General features: G+C 37.3%; 1 protein-coding gene across 1 annotated transcript in view; it reads left to right on the plus strand.

The window, feature by feature from the left end:
• JAG2 (jagged canonical Notch ligand 2) overlaps nt 1-21,500 on the plus strand; it is a 70,321-nt gene extending 48,821 nt beyond the window's left edge. Inside the window, exons 8-26 of the mRNA XM_074583793.1 lie at nt 1,251-1,364; nt 2,152-2,265; nt 2,845-2,958; nt 3,515-3,561; nt 3,843-4,016; nt 6,394-6,544; nt 6,847-7,011; nt 7,608-7,721; nt 8,914-9,027; nt 9,406-9,519; nt 10,416-10,532; nt 11,521-11,548; nt 12,588-12,673; nt 14,914-15,027; nt 15,212-15,327; nt 16,955-17,200; nt 17,638-17,769; nt 18,779-18,935; nt 20,891-21,500. Of these exons, the coding sequence (XP_074439894.1) occupies nt 1,251-1,364; nt 2,152-2,265; nt 2,845-2,958; nt 3,515-3,561; nt 3,843-4,016; nt 6,394-6,544; nt 6,847-7,011; nt 7,608-7,721; nt 8,914-9,027; nt 9,406-9,519; nt 10,416-10,532; nt 11,521-11,548; nt 12,588-12,673; nt 14,914-15,027; nt 15,212-15,327; nt 16,955-17,200; nt 17,638-17,769; nt 18,779-18,935; nt 20,891-21,363 (2,690 nt within the window). The 3' untranslated portion in view covers nt 21,364-21,500. The remainder of the gene's footprint in view (nt 1-1,250; nt 1,365-2,151; nt 2,266-2,844; nt 2,959-3,514; nt 3,562-3,842; nt 4,017-6,393; nt 6,545-6,846; nt 7,012-7,607; nt 7,722-8,913; nt 9,028-9,405; nt 9,520-10,415; nt 10,533-11,520; nt 11,549-12,587; nt 12,674-14,913; nt 15,028-15,211; nt 15,328-16,954; nt 17,201-17,637; nt 17,770-18,778; nt 18,936-20,890) is intronic.
• The last annotated feature ends 240 nt before the right edge of the window (nt 21,501-21,740 follow it).

The raw sequence follows: 21,740 nt of genomic DNA on the forward strand, positions 1-21,740 counted from the left end.
TGTAATATTCACTTGGGTGTTCTGCTGTGACTCTCTTTGCCATGATAGACTGTTAAATCCTTTTTTTTTTTTTTAAACGTGATATTCCCCGTCTTCTCACTTTGAATTTTGCTGTTCCTTGATATAGTTAAAAGTATGGATGGAAATAACCCATTTTTTTTTCTTTAACTCAACAGTTTCACTGTTAATTTCACTAAACTATTATCACCAGAAGGTTTTCACATTTATCAAGATGTAGATCTTCTTTGAATTTCTAAAAGTGCTGTGTGGTTTTAGTGATAACTATCAAAACCTAAATTTTGCTTCAGCTGGTAGAATGCGATGCAAAGTTTGGGCTAAAATGGATGAAATCTTGTCTTAGCTTACCCCAAAAGATGTGGGGAAACACCTTGGCTCTCCAGATGAGGAGACAGTGATAAAAGGAGCCATATATTTGATGAGTTCTATACTGATTATTAACACTAGATTGGTATATGAGCTGCTTTAGGTACTAGTGTCTAACTTCCTAGACAATGCAAAGTCAGTTTGCAAACTAGGTAACATCCCTGGAAGAAAGATTCCAAATATAAATGTCAGCAACAATTAGAAAGCTGTGCCTAGCAAAGGGATTGTTTTCTTCTTTCCAGAAGCTTCCTTGGCTTCTGAGAGGGGAAAATATTCAAAAGTGATGGTGTACAACTTGTCCCTCCTCAACCTTACTGTTGCTTAATGCAGCTTCTGCATACAGCCCCCTACATGGAGTGACAACAAGCAGTACTGCCTATAATTGCAAGTGCCTCTATACTTACTGTTTCCAAGGAACAGTATTAGAATGAAGCTAAACAGACCTTTGATACTTAAACTACTACTACTACCTCTGCATACAGCATATCTGTTTTGTCTCACTGAAGGAAAAAAAATATGCTTGGAGCACTCTGGAGGTGGTAGTGCATGGCTGGAAACAATAGCTTAAGGGGGAACTTCTCTAGCTCTTGGGTTATTGAGATATGAGTGACTTGTCTGCCTTCAGGCTTTCTAGTTAGTAGATACGAAGGATGCACCTTCGGTAAAAATCCTGCTTCAGTCTCCTACTGGGAATCTTACTGTCTGCAGCTAGGGAGAGGAAGCTCCAAATTTTTCTGTACAGGCACCTCTCTAACACTCATGCTATTTGTCACTTTAATCAGAATGCGAATTCTAACCATGTAAGTTCTCCTTAATTGATATTGGAAGAGTATTTAGCAAGAATTTCTTTCACTCTTTCTTCCCAGCTGAGCACGCTTGCGTATCTAATCCCTGTGCTAATGGTGGAATTTGTCACGAAATTTCGTCAGGCTTCAAGTGTCACTGCCCATCAGGGTGGAGTGGACCAACATGTGCTATTGGTGGGTATGCATTTACTGATGACTGACCTGTTGGGTTGGAAGGGTTGATACAGCTTACTTGGTAATCATGGACTGTGGATGTGGAATTTGGTGGTAATCCTTTACCTTACCTGTCCTTTAACAGCTATGCATTGGGAGCCTCTGAAGAGATTAGTGGTACTGTGCAGCCAGCCAGCAGAGTATCTATTTGATGCAGTTGAGATCCATGGGTTATCAAAAGCTGGACCATATAGAAATAAATGCTGTTGCCAAAGCTTGTAGGACGATTTCTGACTCTTTAGCCTGTCTAAAGCAAAATACAGAATGGATTCATTTTAAGAGATACAAACGTGAACATGAAAGGTTCTGCCCTTCTTAAAGTTGTAGAAGAGTAGATTACTTGCTTAAATATTTAAGTGCCTGTTGCCCATGATGTGGAAGACAGGATTTTTATCCATTTTTCAACAGCAACTCTCCTAAAAAAAAAAACAAAAAAAAACAAACACCAAAAAACCACCTGGCTAAACTTATGTCGTGATCCAGGAATATGGCTTTCAGTGAATGTGTTAATAGTTAGCAGAGTAACTGAATCACCTTGTTGTTTGCAGGCAGGGGAGAGAGGAACTCTGAAATTTTCTATATCAAAGATGTGAGAAAAGCCTAAGTAAAAAAATTAGGTTAGAAATGTTAGTCTGTTCCTAAGCTTATTTGTTTGTATGTTCTCCCCCTTCATCTCAAAATAACTTATACCCCACAGTTTAAGCCAAATTTTAAACCATATAATGGAAGGCATACTTTGACTTTCCAGATATTGACGAGTGTGCATCTAACCCTTGTGCTCAAGGAGGGACCTGCATTGATGGTGTTAATGCATTTGAGTGTATATGTCCACAACAGTGGATTGGAGCAACGTGTCAGCTTGGTAAGTAAATTACCTTCTAAAGTTTTGAAGACCACTGGACATTACTCCTAAATAGCAAAATAACTCTGTAAGTGTGTTTCTGATACGATTTTTATTAAAGAGAACATTGAAGATGTGTGTTGCTATTGGTATCTTAGCTCTTCTTTAATAGATCTTAAAGCCAGAAGTTTCAAGTGAACCTGTAACTATTTAAGCCCCAAGTTAAGCTTACTTATAATAGTTCTTCTAGAATGCCCGATAACTTTTCTGTTTCAAAATGCAGCCTTGGTGATGGTAGCTCCTTCTTCATGGTGGCAGAACAGTGACTATAAGCTTACGGAGGCAAGGAAGGGATTTGCCCTCACTAACTAACATATTACCTTTTTGAGTTTTGGCAAAGGGAAAAGTAAGATAACATGCATGTGCTACTATAGACAAGTGCGCGTTAAAAACCTGTGGTATGTAAATGGTTTTAGTGCCATACCAATGTATAATATGAGCTTCTGATGCTTGGATTGCATGGGAACTTTGCTTGGTGCTGTGGTAATCTGTTTCTGGGTTGGTGCTTTATTCTCTTCTTTCTTTTATCTTCTTTCACAGATGCTAATGAGTGTGAGGGGAAACCCTGTGTTAATGCTTACTCTTGCAAAAATCTCATTGGTGGATATTACTGTGACTGCATTCCAGGATGGACAGGAGTAAATTGTCATATCAGTTAGTATTTCTTTAATATATGTTGATCATAGGATGCTTTATTCTTTTAAAAAAAGGTTTTATGGTGAATGATAGTATACATACTTGTACAGAAAAGAACCCCCTGTTGTCAGGATTTTCCTAACTTACAGCAATATAAATTGAAAATATGGTTTGAAAATTTATTTAGAGGTGTAATTAATATTAAAATGAGCTTAGATGTACACTTACATAACTCTAATAAACATCTCCCTACTCACTCATTCCTGATTCTGAATGATATCGTGTACTAATTCAATTTAAAATACTTTTTAGGTAAAATGATAGATGTGAAATTATCTGATAGCATTTGATTTAATTTCTATTACACTGTAATAGAAATATGTAGTATGTAATTTTCTGTTACGTATTCTTTAAAATATTAATCTCTTCAGACATCAGGCATCCTTGCTTTTCATTGAAACATCTAGAAAAATCCTTTCTGAAAATCATTTGTTCTGCATTTTTATGCTAGACCTGTACTTTTCAGCTTTGTCTTCCAGTATAAATTCTAATGCCGTGCATATTTTATCCATAGATATTAATGACTGTCATGGACAATGTCAGCATGGAGGAACTTGTAAGGTAACTCTTGTTTATTACATGCCATGTTGAAAATAAATCTTGTTCTGGCTAGTTATGAATTCTATCTTTTGCAATTACGTGTTGGTTAAATGAGGTTAAATGTTAAAAGTGTAGTATTGCACTTGCAGGCTCTTGCACCATTTCAAAGAATAATTTTATGTGGTGCTCCTGCTGTTCACAAATGCAGAATGTAGAAATAACTTGAATACTTGTATGCAAGTATTATTATCAATAACAATTCTTTCTACTTTTGCTTGTTTTTTTTTTTCCCATCCGTGAAGGATGAAGTGAATGGTTACCATTGCTTATGCCCTCGAGGTTTCACAGGAAAAAACTGTGAGACGGAAACAAATGAGTGTGAAAGCAACCCATGCCAAAATGGAGGCCGTTGCAAAGACCTGGTGAATGGATTCAGTTGCCTGTGTTCACAGGGCTTCTCAGGAGTCTTCTGTGAGGTGAGAGCACTGGTGACATTACTGCAATACTTTTCGTGGATTGAGTTCTTGAAAGAAACATATATCTGGGTTTAAATGGGAGTAACCCAAGGCTAAACTATTAACTGACTGACGTAGCTGTTACTTGACACTCTGAATAAGTAAATTTGTTGTGCAGTGCTGTCATAGTAGCTGTAACACTTGAATTTGCAGCCTGATAGACTGCAAGTGTTGGCTCTCGTAAATGTTTTAAGGCTGCAGGTATTCCTTAAGCTTGAAACATTTTCCTTTGTAATTTTCAGGACCACGTCCCTTTGTTACACTAGAATGTTTTAGGTGTTCATCCTAATAACTCTGAAGTACATAACTGAATTACCTTTCCAGTAATCCCACTGCTGTTGGTCAGAGTATCTGCATAATTAAAGGCAGGCAGATACACAAGTATTGGCTCTCAGAACTTTCTGTTTGAGATCATTTTAGGAACATGTAGTTCTAGTGCTTAAATAAGGATTCAAATCTGAAATTCTGAAGTGCTAGTGATAATTCATAAAGTACTTCATGATAATGAAGATCTGTCTCTTTCTAGTGAGGACATTGGACTTCTTAATGTAAAATTATATTGCCCTAAGTATGTACTTTGTGGCTTTTACTTATAGCCAAATTCATGTAAGTGTTACAATTAGCAAGGCAGCATCAACTGGAGGCACTGGATTAGAATTGGGTTGATTTACTCCAGAAGTTTTCATGGAAGACATTGAAGTGATCTCACATAAATGCTGAAGTAATCTTATTCTGTCTTATGTACATTATTAACAAAAAAAAAAGCCCTCCTTTTATACAAAATTTAAAAGGGTTGCAGATACTGACCAGTTTAATAAAATTGGTGCAGTACCTAATAGCTCACGTACCATTTCTATGTAAGGATCATAGCTTGAGTGCTTTACTCCTGGCTGATTCATACCATACTGTGTAATTAAAGTTTTAGCAAATCTGCTTGAATAATAGGGGGGAGTTGGCTGCTTGCCTTGTGTGTTGCAGGAAATATCTACCATTGATTCCAGATGCTAAAGTACCAGCTACTGAACTTGCATTGGGAAGGGGAAATTTACTCTAATGGAAGGAAACAAATGGAGACATCTGATAGAGGAGATCTGAGAATCTTTCTCAGACCGTAGCTATTTTTTGTAGTTTGCTTTGAATGTTTCATGTGAGAGCAAGAAATAGCTTGCTGAAAATCTCTCTAATGCAGCTGCAGTTGTTACGTGTTCCTCTGAATTAAATACTTAACACCGTTTGTGTTCCTTCTGTTTTGGTTAGCTTTGAATTTTTCTCCTATTTAGCTACAGAACTACTGAAAATAGTGACCAAACCCACTATTAGACTTAAAATTAAGTCTGTAAGGTTGAAAAAGAGGGAAAGATTCACTTGAGGGAGAAGGAAAGGAATCCTTAAGAATAACGGTTTAGAGGAAAGATACTGTGATGTAACAGTAGCCCTTTTGGGGCCCCTTTGTAGATTTTAAGGCCAATTTAGGGCATCACCAGTCAGTGATACTGTGTGATGGTCTAAGATGTAGAAGAAGCAGAATTGCTTTGCTAGAGTAATTTGTCTGTGTCAAGGGTTACGTTATGAAAGATAGGTTTAAATTTTGCTTTTTTGAATCAGATGGTAAGAAGTGTTCAAAATATACCTAGTATTTCTGTGTGTAAATTGTCAGGGTGATAGTATTTGTAAGAATAAGGCCCTGATCAGCTTAGTTCTAACTAGACCTACTTTGAGCAGGAGGTGCAAGTAGCTGACCTCTAGAGGTCCCTTCCAAACTATGTGGTTCTATAGTAAATTCTGTGTTAATTGAGATGGGAAGAGAAGTTGCTCTAGAGAACAGCGTATTTTTTTTTAAGGTTCTATAGTAAATTCTGTGTTAATTGAGATGGGAAGAGAAGTTGCTCTAGAGAATAGGATTTTTTTTTAAGGTTTTGTGTATTTTAGGTGTCTTGCAGACACACAGTTGACAAGTGCACTGTTACTTAACTTGCATTATAGCATTTAATATGTGAGTGTGAAGGACAGAGAAGTGACTTATAATGATCCAGAATAGTCACAGTAAAATGTTTTTTAATGGCTTGTTCTTAACTAAGTTATTGCAAATGTGCTTATTCAGCCTCCTGCGAAGGAATATGTTTTTAGCAGTATCAGAAATGCTTTGTGTTAGGATTGACTAAAGTAACCTGAAGTTTTTTAATGTGTTGCAGGATGGAATACAATATATATGATTCATAAACCTTCTTAAAACTTGAGGTTCCTTGTAAATTATCTTCATCTGTGTCTTTGGCAATGCAGATAACTGCTTACTCCTGGGAAATGAAGCAGCTGCTGCTAACTATGGTCTCTCTTACAGATGGATATTGATTTCTGTGAACCTAATCCTTGCCAGAATGGGGCTAAATGCTATGATCTGGGAGGAGATTATTACTGTGCCTGCCCTGATGACTATGATGGAAAGAATTGTTCTCATCTCAAGGACCACTGCAAGAACAATTCTTGTAAAGGTACCTGCTGTTGTCCAGAAACTTGTCTTAATGTAGTGATGCTACATTAAAAAACAAAAGTAGTATTTTTGGAAATAGTATAATGCATAAACTATTTTATTGTAGTCATTTGGATTTTTGTGAAATACTGATGCAGTGAAAAGACATGCTTGTAACAGCTTTTATTTATAAAGAGGTAGAGAGTAACTTACAGCTAAAATAATGTTTAAATTGTGATTAGTCTTAATTTTTCTATAACTTTTTTAAAACTAAAAACTTATGGGTGATACAGATAAGTCTGATGAAATACTTCTCGTTCTTAGTAATAGACAGCTGTACAATAGAGGTCTTCACTAATGCTACCCAAGAAGGAATCCGTTTCATTTCATCTAATGTTTGTGGGCCTCATGGACGGTGTATAAGTCAGCCAGGAGGGAATTTTACTTGTGCCTGTGAAAGAGGTTTTACTGGAATATACTGTCACGAAAGTAAGTAGGAGTTTCTTCTAAATTATTTTTTTGCTCTAAAACTTCATTCAAGTTTTTGTTATGAAGCTTTACAACATTAAAAATAAATTAAGATTTTAATGAAGCTGCATAAAACGTTTCAGATGTGCAACTTGAAATCCAGTTTCTTCTGGTAACAGTTGTCTTTGTAGTCATTCACACTTTCTCTGTGAAGGAAAACTGGCTTTAGTCCAACTTCAATGTGAATGTGTCTGTACCCACTACCTTTATGTACAGTCTTACAAGAAGCCGTGGATTTCTCCAACATGGGGATGATAAAGAAGCAACAGACACATTGACAGCCCAACTTAGGAGCATGTGTATTGCCGTTCCAGGTATTTTTTGAACACCTGGATATTTTTGCTAGGTTAATGCTTAATGCTCTGGTTTGGCTTGCTACATGAAAGAAAATACATCTATAAACCTTACCAGGCTTGAAAATAGGTGTTTGAGCTGTTCTTATGTATGTACTAACGGAGTATAACTTTGTGCTGCTTTTCCTGCAGCCACAAGTGTAGATCACTTCTCTAGGTAGGTGAAGAGAGCCTTGAGCGATAATTGTTGACTTTTTGCCATAGATATCAACGATTGTCTTGGAAAACCTTGCAAGAATGGTGGGACGTGCATCGATGAAGTTGATTCATTTAGATGTTTCTGCTCAAGTGGCTGGGAAGGAGAATTGTGTGACACAAGTGAGTACTGCTGAGCGTTGCAGGGTCAAATAGTAGGGCTTTGCTGAAACAGTTAGTGGTGGTTGGTACGTGGTTAATAATAAGGTGGTTTGTCTGTTCTGTAATTACAGTCTATGTGGTGGTGTTTGCAAAAGTATTTTCAAGAAGGCTTTTGGGTAGTTGCTCTAAAAGGTTCAGTTCCTTTAATAGGACCATAATCTGATTCTTTACTATAGTACAGGATATATCTCAGGAGGAGAGAACTTTTTCTCCTGAGGAGAGGCAAACGTGAATATACTCTGTTAAGAGGGTCTACTCATTATATTGCTTTTATTGCTATAAGCGTATATACTACTTAATACTTACTGTATGTAGAAGCTTGTCCCTTACCCAATCTACTCATACACAGTGGTTTCCAAACTTAAAAAGCTTTTTAGCTTTAAGCCAGTGCAAGCTATAATGTGCTTCCACCTTACTGAAGGAATTTATAAATTTAATATCTATTCCTTTAGTAAAAAAAAGACCTGCTGAAGCCTGAATTTTTACTCAATAAATATCATGAGTAGGGGTGTTGTATTCCTGGTTCAGTGGGAGCAGGCCTTTACTCTTGCTGCCATAGCTTGAGACGCTTTTGGCAGCTATCACTGCTTTTTGTGTGGTCTAGATGAAGTTTAGTCTGGAGTAATTATGTTCTACCTTTTAAAACATTTTTCTGAAGTGAAAAGAATCTTCTCTAAAATTCACATATGTATATGTTTGGTGTGTGTATGCATACATATGGTTAAGCCATCTAATGACTTTAACTCTCTGTATTTTGAGACATAAAGCAGGAGAAGGGAGCCTTAACTGTCTCATGTGGATGTCCTGGGCTAGGGCTCCTATTTGGGACATTGTGGTCCCTACTTAGGAAGCTTTCTCTGAAGTTCAGAATGCAACTGTTTGCTTGAAAAATGAACTACTTTGGTGCTCTACTTAGAAGCCATACTGAATTAGACTTTTTCTCTTAAGCTGTCAGAAAATCTTTCATAATTCATGTTATTCTGTATTAAATCAGAGATTTTTTGCCTTGCTTATATAAAGATGACCCCATAACAATTAGGAATGCTGTCTTCCTAAATAGTACACAATTTATTTCCTTTATAAAGAAGTATTTTATACTTTCTCATGGCCTTGGCTAGGCTAGATAATCTAATTTGAATAACTCTTTCTCTAGATTTCAATGATTGTTCTCCTAACCCATGTCACAACGGTGGCCGATGCATTGATTTGGTAAATGACTTCTATTGTGAGTGTAAGAATGACTGGAAAGGCAAAACTTGCCATTCACGTAAGTGTTCTTTACTTTGATCTTTAGTTTACCCAAAGATTTGTTTTCTTTCTTCTCGTGAGACCAGAGTTCCTGAAATTTAAAATAAAACAATTGCAGTGAAATAATAGGCATATTTTCATTACTTCTTCCAGTTTCCTAGCAACAAAATGGAACATTTAAAAAATGTGTTCCTTCATGTAGTGAAAAGGTGTTGTAAGAGATTCTCTTAGATTCCACTCTTTTGGTTGTTTACTGTAATACAGCAAGTGGAACTATGCAATTTTCATACTATTGCATTTAAATATGAAGTCTCTTTAATTTTGTGACTAAAAAGTAGCTGATCTTAAAATTCAGCAAGACCAATGGAAATTAAAACTGATTTATTGTGATTTATAGGTGAATACCAATGTGATGCAAATACTTGCAGCAATGGTGGAACATGCTATGATGATGGAGATACATTCCGCTGTTCATGTCCTCCGGAATGGATAGGAAGTACTTGCAACACTGGTAAGCTTTTTAAATCATCTTCTACAGAAAAAGCCAGAAGAAGTAGAGAAGTGTTTGATACTTAACTCTTTAGTAAATAGGCATACAGCTGGCTAGTTCAAATCAGTTCCAGTTGTCTGGTGACTGAAGTTGAGAGTAACTTCTTTCACTCAACTGACATGATACTGATTTTTAGGAAGCTGTTCTCTGCAGGTGGCTTATGTGGTCTTTTACATAGCTTCCCTTGGGCAGATTTGGAACTTCTCTATTAGTCTTTAGAGACCTTGTGTAAAGGTTTTCTTGTGAACTTAGTCCCCCACTTTGCTTGAAGGTTCATAATGTGAGTAAGTTTGTGATCAAGAGATGTATGAGCAGACACCCTCAGGAAAATGAAATGAAGCTGTTCTTCCTAGTGGATTTGCAGAGTTTCTGCCTGCTGTAGGGATCTACTCTTGGATCTTTTGGGGGATTGAATGTAGTCTCCATGGTACATTTTTCTGAATATGAAACTTCACTAGGACTAAGAAGCTGGATGAAGGTAATTTAGTATAGCTTTTCTACTTCTTGGATACAATTGTGGCATTTAATCAAAATCTGAACGAAGTACACCTCATGACTTGGGTAACTCACTGCCAAAGTAGGAACTTAGTAGTATTTGAAGGATGCTTATGCAGATGGGGAAAAAATAAATAATATTTTTAATAAAACTTCATGGTTCAATCAAACAATTGAATTGGGATGATAGTGAAGGTAGGTGAGAGACTATCTTGTGATGTGACTGTTTTTGGAGTCTTTTGACCTTATTGTAAGTCTCGCACTGTTGACTTAAGTGCTATTCATGATTGTGATATTGACATATCCAGATGATAGATACTTTTTGTTTTCTGTATTAATAGAGACCTTTTCTGTTTTCAAAGCTAAAAACAGCAGCTGTATTCCAAACCCTTGCATGAACGGTGGAACATGCGTTGGCAGTGGAGATTCCTTTTCTTGTATCTGCAAAGAAGGATGGGAAGGACGTACATGCACACAGAGTAAGGCCTTTCTCTTTTCTTCCCCTGCATTCTCCTGGGATATTAGGAGTGTTTGGCACAGAGCTGTTAACTGAAACAAAGCAAGTTTATAGAGTTCATATGCCAAAACATGTGAATCATTCAGGGTGGGAGGTAAGTAAAGAAGATGATGCTGGAGTAATGAATGAAGAACTTGTTGTGCTTCTTTTTGCACCTAGTCTCTGCCAAAATAAGACTTTCGGCCTTCTATAGAAATACAATTTTTGGGAACATGTGTGCAGAGGAAAAAAAAAAATCCTTGCAGAAATACAGATTTCAATAATGAAAAGGGCAGGCAGTAGTGTATATTCCGTCATTTTCTCCGAGGATAGCTGTTAACTTCTTCAACATACCAATACAATGAATTGGTTAGGTGGAGTAAAGCCTGCAGCTTTGATTTTTATTCTTTTTTTTTTTTTTTTTTAAAGGCATAACACGGGGGAATATCTAAACTTGAGCTCTGTTTCTACTCTAAATCTACTGTGAAATTACTGTTGTATTGATGTATGCCCTAATTAACTGTTTTAAAGCTGACAGTGCTAGTATAAATGCTAGCAAATAATTTTAAGTCATTTATAATGAGAAAGATTTGCTTAAGAAATCTGGCTGGTTGCACATATACATATGAAGTGCCAAAGTAACAGGAGTCTTTTAGAAAGCTTTTAGAGCCTCGTTGAATTATACACTACAAATCTCACCGATACCTTGTTTTATTTCTGTTATATTGCCATCATGCTGCATATCAGTCTGTGCTGCTGATACATCAAAATACACCAAAGTTGTAAAATTTTGCATTTAAGGCATTTCATTGGTCTGTTAGGTCTAATTGAACTTTCTTTGCAAGTGTGGAAGAAAACATTCAATTTTGTATTATTTTTCTTTGCTTTCAAATGTGGTGTCTCTTGAACTATGTTACACATTAGAAAATAAATGTGCTACTAGTTACACTACTCCGTATTCTTTTTTATAGATACCAATGACTGCAACCCTCATCCATGGTAAGTATGCAGAGTCCAGTGCTGTGCCTATTGTGAAAATAAAAGTGAGCACAGTAATATGGATTTCCAGATTAGAACTAATTTTACCCTAAAATAAGTGAAGCCAGCCTCTGTAAAAATCTTAAAATAATTTTTTGCCATGCCTTGTCTATTCCTTGAAAGCAACAAAGACCACGAAACAATCCTAAATTGATTCTTATATGAACAGGTAAAAGTACTTTAGTGTAGTCTTTGTGCCAGTACTTTGATATGAAATGAGTCAGACTTGATAACATTTTGAGCATCTACAGTTGAGTTAGTAAAAAAATGAGAAATCAAAACCTGTTAGTTTACAATAAATAATTTTAGATAACATAAAAAGTACTGTTAGATCAAATACGATGTATAAATGTGTTTTTAAAACAAGATTAAATTTTTGGAAGATACAATGGGAGTATTTTAAATATAGAGGTTGATACTTATGGTTGAAGAGGAAAAATACTGACATGTGAGTGAAGCAAACCATCTGCCTTATCTTTCTCTGTTGTCCATTCTGATACAATAACCTGTACTTCATGTATTTTAAAAAAAAAACCACAACAACCCACCTTGCAAAAGCTCAGACTTCCTCCATATTCACTTTACAGTGCTATTTTTATCTCCTAGCATTCTCTTGATATACTTCCCCATGCATGCATGCACTTCTGTAGGATGTTGCTGTTTTAACAGGTGACTTACTAAGCAATACTGTTTATGTAGCATTGTGCTTTCTCTATTGATGGGAATAGAACATCCCCCTAAACAACAGCAGGTTTAATTAACAAAGCTTTAATTAGAGACCAATGAAACAATGTATATGACTTAAGTAGACTCATATTATGAATTAGCTGGGATTTTTTAATTCTGCATTGTTGAATAGTGAGAAAGTATTATGAACAGGAACAACAGAAATTTGCATTTGAACACGCCGCATAAGACCTATGGGGTTTGCTCATCTTTAGGCTTCAGCGAATATAACCTGAGAAAGCTTGGTGTAATGATAGGTTCATTATTTTTACAGTTACAATGGAGGCATCTGTGTTGACGGTGTGAATTGGTTTCGATGCGAATGTGCGCCTGGGTTTGCTGGTCCTGACTGCAGAATTAGTAAGTACCTGTATGGGTAAAGACCTGAAAGGTTGTACCATTCTGACACACAAATCAGAAAGAACACCCTGTGACCCTTTTTGCATTAGGTTACCTGAATTCCAAATAATGAAGCTGAAACCACCTGTCAGTCAGCCAGGTACTCATACCTTGTAAATAATGGCAACTTGTGTTCCTTTCTTCATTTCATTAAATGGAACTGAAATGAGTTGACTTAAATTATACTCAATACTTGGCTGATGGATTTCATCAGACATTTCTGAAGGTTTGGTGGTGCTGGCTTCATAGAAGCTTATTAAGTTTTAAGTATTTTTCTTGGTAAGCAACTTGTCATTAAAGGTGACATATATCACTAGGCGTTCCATTTAACATTAGAAACTGAAATCCACTGAGACATTGCAAACGAAAACAAAAACATCAGGACTGTAATGCTGGCACGTGAATAACCAAGTATGATAAAGGTCTTTCAAAGCTATAAAACCAACCTATTACACTGCAATTATCCTGAAGGGTAGAAACTGAAAAGAGAGGGGAACCAAAGACCTTAAAGTTGCACTGAAGTGTTTTGGAAGAGTCCTTTTTCTTTTTTTTTTTTTTAAATGGAATATTACCATTTTGACTTGCATATAATAGATACCCTGGTTTTCACTTTATTTCTGCCTCTTCAGAAGATCACACTTTGAGGCTTCTGTAGCCTCAAGGCTGTTGGGCTTGGTCCTCCCACTCCATCAGTATGGTGGTGTGCTTTCAAGTTGGGATTTCATCCTCATTCTGGCAGATAGCAAATGAGCCAACACCTCTAGTCAGAGGGTGACGTAGCACTTGTGGTAGCATCAACTTAGTGATCTCTGGATATAGAATCAGGGATGGCAGATAATCGTGTATCTACATCTAGACATGCAGTGAGGGATACTGAGTTCTCCTTTTCCAGACAAGAAATGCAGAGAGGACTTTTTGTAGTCAAAGATAAATACTGTGCATTACTAATGGCACTGCAGACTTTTTTTCTTTCTCGTTTAGAGTGGTATAGACAAAAGGAGTAGCTCTGACAAAAATGCCTTTTATGGGTGATAATAGAAACAGTTAATAGTCATTTTTATCAGCGTGCAGAGGCTGGAGAACCTTAAACCAGCATGAAGAGTGGAGGAGAGAGTAGTTAAGCCCTGTAGTAGTTTCTATACTTCTGTATTTGCATAAAATTTCATTTTAGAGCACTTCTGAAGGAAGCTAGAATAGAACCAAAAGCCTTTTCACACCCATTTGGTATTTTCCATTGCCTACATGGGTAACAGTCTCACTACTACCACTTGTCACATTCACTTTCTAAGTCCAGTCCTTTAAACAGAGAATATGAGCTGATACTGTGCATCAGTCAAGAATTGGAGTTTAAACAGTTTTTCTGAGGGGTTGGAGTGGGCATTCATGTTCAGTGATTGAAAAATGCTTTGAAAGATAATGGTTATGGTTGAAAATGAAGCAGTTAATACCTGTGGCTCACAACTTGACAGGTTGGTTTCTGTTGCCTTTGGTAGACTGTTGTATAAATTGGTATTGGTCACTTCCCCGGGATAACAAATAACACATTGCTGTGCATCTGAACGGGCTATGCCTCCCTGCCTTTTTCAGTAGATTTCTATGGCTGAGCCTGAATCTTCGAAGGTTTTGTGTTGTGGGGTTTTTTATTTTTTTAAGAGGCTTTTGCGCTAAGTGTGTAGGTACAAAATTGATCTACTCACTATTTCAAGGTTATTAAGAAAAGTAACATCAAATGTCTAAACTATTCTTCTTCTTCCTTATGGTGAATTGTATTGCAGAAAGTCACTTTTTTTGAACACTGCTGAGCTAATTCATTGTTCATCTCTTGCACTGCGATAACTTCCTGAAAGCACGTGCTTTTCTAGGAAGCCTAAATGTCTGAGATTAGTGCCAGAACAGCATGTGGGACTTCAGTTTTATAGCTGAATGTGGAGAAGACATTAGCACCTTCAGCTGTCCAACATCTCTGCTCTGTGAGATGAGTCAGCGTATGACTGCTTCTTTGATCAATTAGGGTGCAATTATGAGAAATCTGTTAGAGGTTACTGATGAAATGGTATAATCATCCAATTAGGAAATTAATTCTGAAGCCAAACTGTCCTTTGCTTGTTAAGAAAGCGGATATTGTCAGATTACATCTCAGTAAACGTTTGATTACAATGTTCTATGTCCTTGACATTGAGTTTTACCTATTTTCTATCTAGATATCGATGAATGCCAGTCCTCCCCTTGTGGATATGGTGCCACTTGTATAGACGAAATAAACGGATACCGATGCACTTGTCCCCCTGGAAGAATTGGTCCTAGGTGCCAAGAAGGTATTCCCATATCTGCTATCAGTCTTCACCCAGAAAACAGTAGGGTACAATGTAGCAAGTATAGAGTTTATGTACAGTAGTCTGATGTGTAAGGAACAGTAGCTAGTATTTTTTTTTATATTTAAATTTGTATAGCTTCAGTAAATCGAAGAGGTGAAGTGTCTGAGTGTGCTTTTTTTCTTAGTGATTGGAATTGGAAAGCCTTGCTGGCTTAGAGGAATGACCTTTCCCCATGGCAGCAGGTGGGATCAAGAATGTAACAACTGCCACTGTTTGGATGGCCGCATTGACTGCACCAAGGTAGGCATTTTGACCTATTTTCTTAAATCTTTCTGTCTGAAACAAACTTAATGTTCTTCGTGCACAAGTTAATCTTTGGTTTCTTCCATCTAGATTCTTGCATAGGTCTCCCCCAAACTGTTCAAAAAAAGGTGTCTAATAACTTCCTGTAAAAATACTGATGGGATTGTCCTAATACTTATGGGATTGTCCTTAACAATCATAAGCTACTATCCTGCTCTCTACCTGCTAGAACCGTCTGTCTAGAAGCAGACAGGCACTTTTTGCAGAAAAGGAAATATGAACTGGAGTGGAATAACGATCACTCTGCCAAAGCTTTGCAAACAAAATTTAGAGCTCCTGATATTTTGAAACATTAGTTGTGAGGCAAAGGACGTGTAGGAAGACAGGTTTCTTGATTTGAGTAATAATTGCCTTTTTGTGTTGTCCTTCAGTAGGTTTATGAATTGAGAAATTGCAACCTTTGTATGTTTATAATGGACTATATCCTGGTGGTTGTGACTTTAAAAAAAAATTAGCCTAAATGCAGATTGAACATTTTGGTATATGTGCTCCAAGCCTTTCAGCCCTCTTGACATAGCATTTCTAAGTGGATTTTTGGTACCTGTGCAGCTGGAGACAGACAAGATCACTGCTGCTTACAAGTTGTAGGGCTGGGTGGGTGGCTCCAGATGAGCACTAATAGCACTTACAACATTGCCTCACATGGCAGTCTCCCACGTTTCATTGGAAGCACCGGTTTAAAAACGCCTTGGGTCTTACAAATCTATCCAGCCTTAATCTTTATTTAGCAAGGTATGCATTTTAGGTAAAGAAATAACTAAATCTTGCACATAGTCATTGGAAATGCTATTTTTGACCCTTTATGGTGTTGTGATGGCAAGTTTGAGATGTCTTTAGAAGATAACAGTACATGAAGGTAACTAGAATCTCAGAAATGGACATGTGGTAAATGCAACTTATCCATATATAGTGTTTGGTTCTTTCATGCATAATGGAACAAATATGCTTTCTTGCTGGCAATTGTGCTTTAAGAAGTCCAGAGGTTCCTAAACTAGTAGCTGTACATTATTATAGAATCTTAAAGATTACATCATAAAATGGAGCTGCGTTTGGAAGCTTGCTGCACCTCAGTAACTTGGCGGGTACCAGCACACTGTTTTCTTTTGGGAGAGTGGTTATTAAGTGACAGTGCTTATCACCGATGTACATCAGCTCTTCACATCTTCAGCATTCTGTGGCAAGGATCTCAGTATAAATACTGAAGAGAAATTAATCTTTGTGGAGGTGTTTCTCTTTCTAGATTATAGAAGCCTATATGTCTAGTTTAAAATAAACGCTTGAACCTCTGTATAACAAATCTGTAAGCCTCTAAGGAGATATGCCCAGTCACTGGTGTCTCGGGTAATGTTTGCACAGTTTTTACTCTTTTCTCCATACAGAATGTCCTTGTTTTGTGGCAAAGCAACTCCATCTGCTACTAGGACTACAGCAGTAATGAAATATGGGTTGGGTTGGTTTTTTTCAGTCAGTAATAGATAATTACTATCTGATGTGAATTACTTATTTTGATTTGATGCATAAGAGCAATTAACCTTAACAGTACTTTGTTCTTTTTAATTTCTAGGTGTGGTGTGGGAAAAAACCTTGTCTGTTACACAAACACTGGGATAATTCAAATAACGAGTGTCCCATGGGTCAAGAATGCCAGGAGAAGTATATGAAATGTTTTCAGCCGCCATGCACGGACTGGGGAGAATGCAGTGCCTCTGAACCTCTGCCTGCCAATATCAAGTGTCTGCCTAATTCTGGATACTTGGACAATGACTGTGCTAGAATTACTTTAATTTTTAACGGAGACAAAGTCCCACAGGTGAGAACAGAATTATTAATGAAGTATGGCAATACATGTAGGGATATAATCCACGTCAAAGCATGGAAGATTAATGTTTCTAATATGACTCCTTGCTGTCATAAACTTGCAAAATGTATTATTACACTCCTCTGTTGCTATTAATTGTGCTTTGTCTAAAGGGCAAGGCAAAATTAGGGTTCATAGTGACTATTTTATTTTCTTTTTTAAACCTCAAAGAACTATTTTTCTTACATTTCAACATGGGCTCAGACTGTACTGGGATAGTCATGCAAGCTCAGTTTCTCACCCTTCGTTCCAAATCCCTGCCCTGTGGTGCTGCCCTCTTTGTACCTTCATCATGTCTCAGTAACTGCAAAAACTCTGAAGATGTTTATTTTTATGTACTATTTTTTTTTCTTGAACTAAAGTCATACAATCTCCCTTGCTTCTAACAGGGCACTACAACTGAAAATATCTGTTCTGAAATCCGGTATTTACCAGCTACTAGGACTGTTTCTAGGGACAGAACTCTGATAATATTATGTGATCTGTCTTTCTCCACAGAGAATGCAGTGGAAGTTGCGATTGTAAGTATGAGACTTGTATTGATATATATAGACAAACGTTTTCTTATTAGTTTGAGCTGTGGGAAGAGGTGGTTTAAGCTTGTTTCACTTCAGTGCAGGTAGTGCAATCTGTGGCTTAGTCTGAATGCAAAGCAATTTTGTGATCTTGCAATTTCCTGTAGTGCTAGATAGCTGAAGCTGCAGGTTTCATTAATGACGGAAGGCTACCACAGGCTCCTGATAAATTACTCTAAAGACTGATTCAGCCCCAATTAGTGAACAGGTGCCTACCTGTTCTGTCAGAAAACTTGGGCTATTGACCTTTTCAGTAAGGAGATGTGGTTGCAGGTGACTGGATTGGATCTTGTGACGAAGTTTCTGCAGTGCATTTGAGTATGGCTGCTTCAGGATATTGATTAAATGCGTAAGTGGGAAGTGAGGAAGATGCAAGTTGAGTAAATGAAAGTTAACTGTTGCCTTACTGAGATAAAGACTTGCTTTAGAGGTATTTACAGCCAGATCACTCAATGCTTGCATACTGCTTAGTTTCCAATAAAAATTTAATTTTCGTAGTAAAGTGTTTATCCAGGCAGAAGCTGAACTGTCTGTCTCTACCAGTACCATAAAGAACATGCTGAGCCATGATGCAGGAAACAAAGTGTATGGTATAAATAGAGCAGACTGTTATTAGTCCAAGCTTCTATCTAGATGATCCACGTCTTGAAGTGCTCCAAACTATGACTAAGTTTAGCTCAGCAGTGTAAGTAACATGGAAGTCAGCTGCCTTTTATTTGAGGTATGCTGTATTAGCAAGTAGGCGTGTTACCCACCAAGTCTGACACTGCGTCTGCAGTTTCAATAGAGCCAGCCATGCTATTGCTACAGTAAACTTTTAGGGTACTGTTTGTAACTACTGTCAGGTAAATTCAACTTAGTGAACTCAATTAAAATGTAGCTGGATTTAAAAATGTGATTTCCATGTTTTAAGTGTTTGAAATAACTTTTTGGTTTTCCCCTTCACTCCCTGTAGTCTTTTGTCCCGCATCGAGATGAACAAGATAATAGTCTCATACAGAATGCTGCTAATACAATAGTAAATGCAATCACTAAGCGGCAAAACAGCACTGTTATGTTGGCAGTAACTGAAGTCAAAGTAGAGACCATTGTTGTTGGGAATTCATCATCAGGTAAGGTTCCCAATGCATACACCCTGTGTGTGTAAGTATTTTCTGTTCCCCAGCTGTCGGTCTTTTCTTACCTTTCTTTACATGTTGGGGAAAATGTTAGATTGGGTTGTTTCTTCAATTGCTATTACTAGCTGAAGAGAAAGTGGCTTTAAAATCAAGATTGTGTGCTAGTTTAAACTTAACCTCATCCCTAGCATAATATCCCCACCTACCCTTGCCACTGTTTTGGCTCTGACTTCCAACCCTGTTCTCCAGTCTAAGCATACCTTTCACAAGATCAGGAGGAGTTCTCATGTGCTGTTCAAATTCTTTCTGATTTTCCTGCATTGACCTTAACCCAGCTTCAGCCTTGATGCTGCTGTACTGTAGAAACTGAGGCTGTGAGGTAATGAAAACATGGGGAAGGGGAAGACATAGTGTGATACCAAGTCTCTTCTGAAGTGCTTATGTGTTATTTATTTTAACAAGAATTAAAGATGTTCATTATCTTCCAATACTTGGCCATGATAATGTAAAACTGTTCTCTTTTTCAACATGTGTTTCAAACTAGTGCACAGCTGGCTTAAAATGTAATGTTCATTCCTCTTAATGAGGATATGGTGTGATTGGAGAGACCTTTATCTCTGAATATTGGCTCTCAAAGAGCTATGCCAAAATAAGCAGTTGAAGATATTGCATCCCTGTGTTCCTGCCTGAGGGAGGCAGGAGACAGTCTTGTGGAAGACCCCTAGTAGGCTCCAGGTCAACTAAGCCCCAGACCAGAAATCTTAGACTGGTAGGAGACTCTCCCAACTTTTTACTAGATGTCCCCAATATAATCTTCTGGCAGATCTTCCATCCATAGTCCAAGCAATTAGTAAATTTCCTGGTTCCACTTTCCTTGCATTTCCCTTCTAGGGAATGCCTTTCATCAGCTAAAGCCTTGGCAAATGTACTATTTCCTCAGCTCTCTTGAAGGAGTGTATGAGCTTTGTTCTTGTCTTGAACAGAAATTGCGTGACGATAAAGAATCGAGCTGAGATTCTGGCAATACCTCATCCTCTGTTCTTTCTGATTGTGTGTTAAATGCTAAGGCAAAAGGGATGGGGGGGGATTACTTTATCTCTCTCCTCGATAAGTTTCAAAGATTCTCCTAAGAAAGTAGATAGACTTTGACTTCTCTTGCAGCTAGTGTTAGAGAATGGTTTCCAAACATACATCAGTTTTCAGGAATGGTTTCCTAGAGAAATAACTTGGGTCTGTGTGCGTGGGAGAACACTAGTGGGGTTTGTGATTGGGAATGTGGAGAAAAGCAGTTGCCTCAACTGGTTCTGTTTAATCATTGAGCAGTAAAGACTCTTACCTCTAGTGACAATATTCTAGTGTTTTACTCTGAATTCGAAGTGGAGCATCCTAAAGAATGCATGAGTGAATTGGTTACATAGCTCTAGCCTGAATGTTATTTGAAATAGTTGGTACCTAACTGTCTGTGGTCTTGATGGTAAAGGACTCCTCATTCTGTTGCAAGTGCCAGTAATTCTAGAGCTACTTAAAGGCATAGTACCCTTTATAGCCTACCTCCTACAAGGATAGACTTTTTCTTAAGAATCATTACTGAGGTTTTCTGGGCCAACTTAGCTTAGGTGTGCGAGAAAGAGATGATGCTTAAATAACCAGTTTGTCTGTTGGGTGGGAAAAAACATCTTAGCATTTCCCCCCTCATCATTAAACAAGCAAAACTCTTAACTTGGTTTAAACTAGTAAAGAGCATTTCTAAATGGAATAGTGCATTCAGACAGTTATCATTGTGTTGTAATGACATCTTGTTTCCTTTCTCCTAAAAATCTTTCTAGGGCTAACCTGTAGTTATGTATGGATACTTCTCTTGCAGATGTTAAATGCTATGTATCTAGTTCTGTTGACTCAAGACTTTGTTGTGTTTTTGTTTTTGTTTTTTTTTTTCATTTGCCCTCTAGATTATTTGGTTCCAATTCTTTGTGCTGTATTTAGCATTGTATGGCTGACTTGTATAATCATCTGTGTGTGGTGGACTCGGAAGAGAAGAAAAGAGAGAGAGAGAAGTCGTCCTCCCAGAGAAGAGGGTGCCAATAACCAGTGGGCACCTTTAAATCCCATAAGAAATCCTATAGACAGATCTTACAGTAACAAAGACATTCGTTATGAATGCAAAAACTTCATAGCTCCTCAAAAAAGAACTTGTGATGCAGTAGAGGAGTACGTAGAGTATGAGGAAGAGGAGGATGAAGAGGAGGAAAGAGATGAGGAAATGGACAAATTCCTCTCTCACAAACTCGCAAAGCCTTTGCCTACAAAGGCATCTGACACATCTGAGAGCAGTCCAGTAAAGAAATCCCATCAAATAGGCAAAATGGACAACAGATCTGTAAAAAATGTGAATGCATCAAACTTTGAAGGCAGTAGAGACTAACCTGTATTTGGAGTGTAGGCAGACTGTGCCTATGCTTGCTGGGGAGGGGAAAAATTGACATCTCCACTTTGCATCAAGGACTAAAAATATCTGGAGTCAAATGTTCATAGTTTCTTTATTTTGCGTAAAAAAAATAAATAAAAATAATAAATAAAATTTATTTTGTTTCTTTAGCCTTGTATAAATTATTCAATAACTGTCAGATGAAAAAAAATGAGTAATCTTTGATAGTTGCTATTTTTGTAAAGTTTACTTATAATACACTCGCTGTGTGGCAGAGGAGAGGTTGTATTTTCAATATGTGTAAAGTTTATTACAAAAGACTGTACACTGTTTACAGAATGTATTTCTTTTTATTACTTGCTCTAATTTAATGG

Source organism: Larus michahellis, chromosome 4, assembly GCF_964199755.1.
Source record: "Larus michahellis chromosome 4, bLarMic1.1, whole genome shotgun sequence".
Classification (NCBI taxonomy): Eukaryota; Metazoa; Chordata; class Aves; order Charadriiformes; family Laridae; genus Larus; species Larus michahellis.